Genomic DNA, 2,035 nt, shown 5'->3' on the forward strand with positions numbered 1-2,035 from the left:
GCGCTTTTCCCGTAGTTAGCCTCCAGTACATAATGGGTCGACATGGTAAGAGCATGGTACGCATGAAAACACACCGAACATCGGTATTTTTGGATGGAAAACATGAAAATAAACACTGTCAATAGCCTGAACGGTACAACATATATCGAACGATAGCATGCACCGACGTATCGAGATGGAAAGCGTTTCCATCACTGCCATTTGACACAGCGTAAATGTTTGACGTGACTTCGTTCACCTCGTACTGAGTTGCACGATTCTTTGCAACCAATACTGCTGCTCAATCTGACGATAAGCGTGGGTGCTCATCTCATGCGATAGTTGCTCCAGTTACCGTGATAGCGCATGTACCCAACGGCAGTCATCTTTTTGCTGTATTCCATTTCAGCCACCGCTTGCAAAAAATCAGCGTGTCCACACATTCATGAAGTGGCATTTCTGGTTTCAAGTTCTCCTTAATTTGGTCCCTGGAAGCTTCCAGTCTAGCACGTGCACCGAGACAGTTAGTAAACCAAACAGCATCAAATTGGCCCAGTTACACACTTACCAACTGTTAGTATGATTGCCCAAGTGTGGCACGTCTGAACGAGCATATAGAGCCCAACGCTCCTTCTGCTGGTCCCAATTTTTCATGAAGTACTGGAGGAATGGATGCTTAAGCTCTGGAATCTTGTCGTTTGAATCTAAATGTGTGGTGTCCAATAGGAAATACAGATACTTAAGGTACTTTGTGTAATCTTCGATCGTTGGAGCCATTCTCAACATGTCCACAGCGTCTTCAACTTGGTCCATGTCGAAGCTGCTCGGTCCACCGTACTTGCTCTTTTTCATTTCAGAGCGAATGTACTTCTTAAGATGGAAGTGGCGGAGGATAACTTTGACATGCGGAAAATGCGTCTCCAACAGACTCAGCTCGCCCATATCTCTGTCGATTACAATCACGCGTATCTGCTCCCAAGACGGATTCGAGAGCTTGAACGCCTCGATGGCATCCGCCAAGCACTAAGTACTCTCATTTTCCATTAGACTGTGCTGCACGTATTGTCCCTAATCATGCACATAATACGATAAGTAGAAGCGTCAGCGTTCAGGTAGCTTCAAATATACTCGTATGTACTATAAGTACTTCTAATTACCAAAAGGTATCAGTACTTACATGTCCGTATACGTCATGTACCATAAACGAGAAGAGCTTGTACCTCGAGTCGTTTGTGTTGTGCGTCGCATCCACGAGGAGTACCTCGGGGAAAAGCTTTGAACCATCTCCGCATTTGGCGCGTCTGCAACGTGATTGTTTGCGCCAGGGACTCATCATCAACAAACACAGAAGATCGGTTTCCTCGCCGCCCGCAAAATCTTCGTAGAAGAGTCTCAAGACGTTGTTCGACAGTATCCCTACCACGGCGCTCTTCTCTCATTCTTGCAGCCATATTGTGAACATCACGAAGAGTCACATTTTGACCTATAATTCAGATTACATTCGATGTCAAAATGGGTAGCAATCACAGTTGTGAAACATGGGTTTTTACCTGTCTTTTCGCGAAGAAATTGCATGATGCGCTTGGATATTGAACCGGAGGACTGCATCACATCGACAAATGCAAAAAGTACAGGGTCCTCAACACGACGCACTGACGGATGATTCTCGTAAACAGTTCGGTCGACGCGATGGTTATGGCTTGTGCTGGATCCTGTAACACAGACCATAAACTTCCGTTCTTCTTTGTTCCACGTCACGGCGGCCTTGATGCCAGCTTTACACTCCGTCGACTTGCCAAAGTAGCTCTTGCGCTGCCCAAAACTGCGGCATTTTCGGCACCAGCCGTGGGTACCGATGTACTTTGCTTAAAATGAAATCTTCCGGGATAAGCGAACCCGACGTCCCCCCACCGTTGGCACCGGCCCCTGCTTGGCCCTGGATTTCAGCATTACGGCGTGCTACCGACGTCGAGCTTCAAAGACGAAAGAGCTGATGCGTATCCTCCTGGCACACTACTAGATACTCCTTGAAGGCCTCCCAACTTTCGTGACATTC

The 2,035-nt window shown here is 47.0% G+C and overlaps 1 protein-coding gene across 1 annotated transcript; it reads right to left on the reverse strand.

The window, feature by feature from the left end:
* Window positions 1-455: 455 nt before the first annotated feature.
* On the reverse strand, window positions 456-1,315 carry PPTG_06319 (hypothetical protein; the record flags this gene model as incomplete). Its single annotated transcript, XM_008900220.1, has 3 exons — window positions 456-474; window positions 548-1,002; window positions 1,157-1,315. The coding sequence occupies 3 exons, from the start codon at window positions 1,313-1,315 to the stop codon at window positions 456-458; spliced, it is 633 nt and encodes a 210-aa protein (XP_008898468.1).
* Window positions 1,316-2,035: the final 720 nt, after the last annotated feature.

Source organism: Phytophthora parasitica (assembly GCF_000247585.1).
Source record: "Phytophthora parasitica INRA-310 unplaced genomic scaffold supercont2.9, whole genome shotgun sequence".
Lineage (NCBI taxonomy): Eukaryota > Oomycota > Peronosporomycetes > Peronosporales > Peronosporaceae > Phytophthora > Phytophthora nicotianae.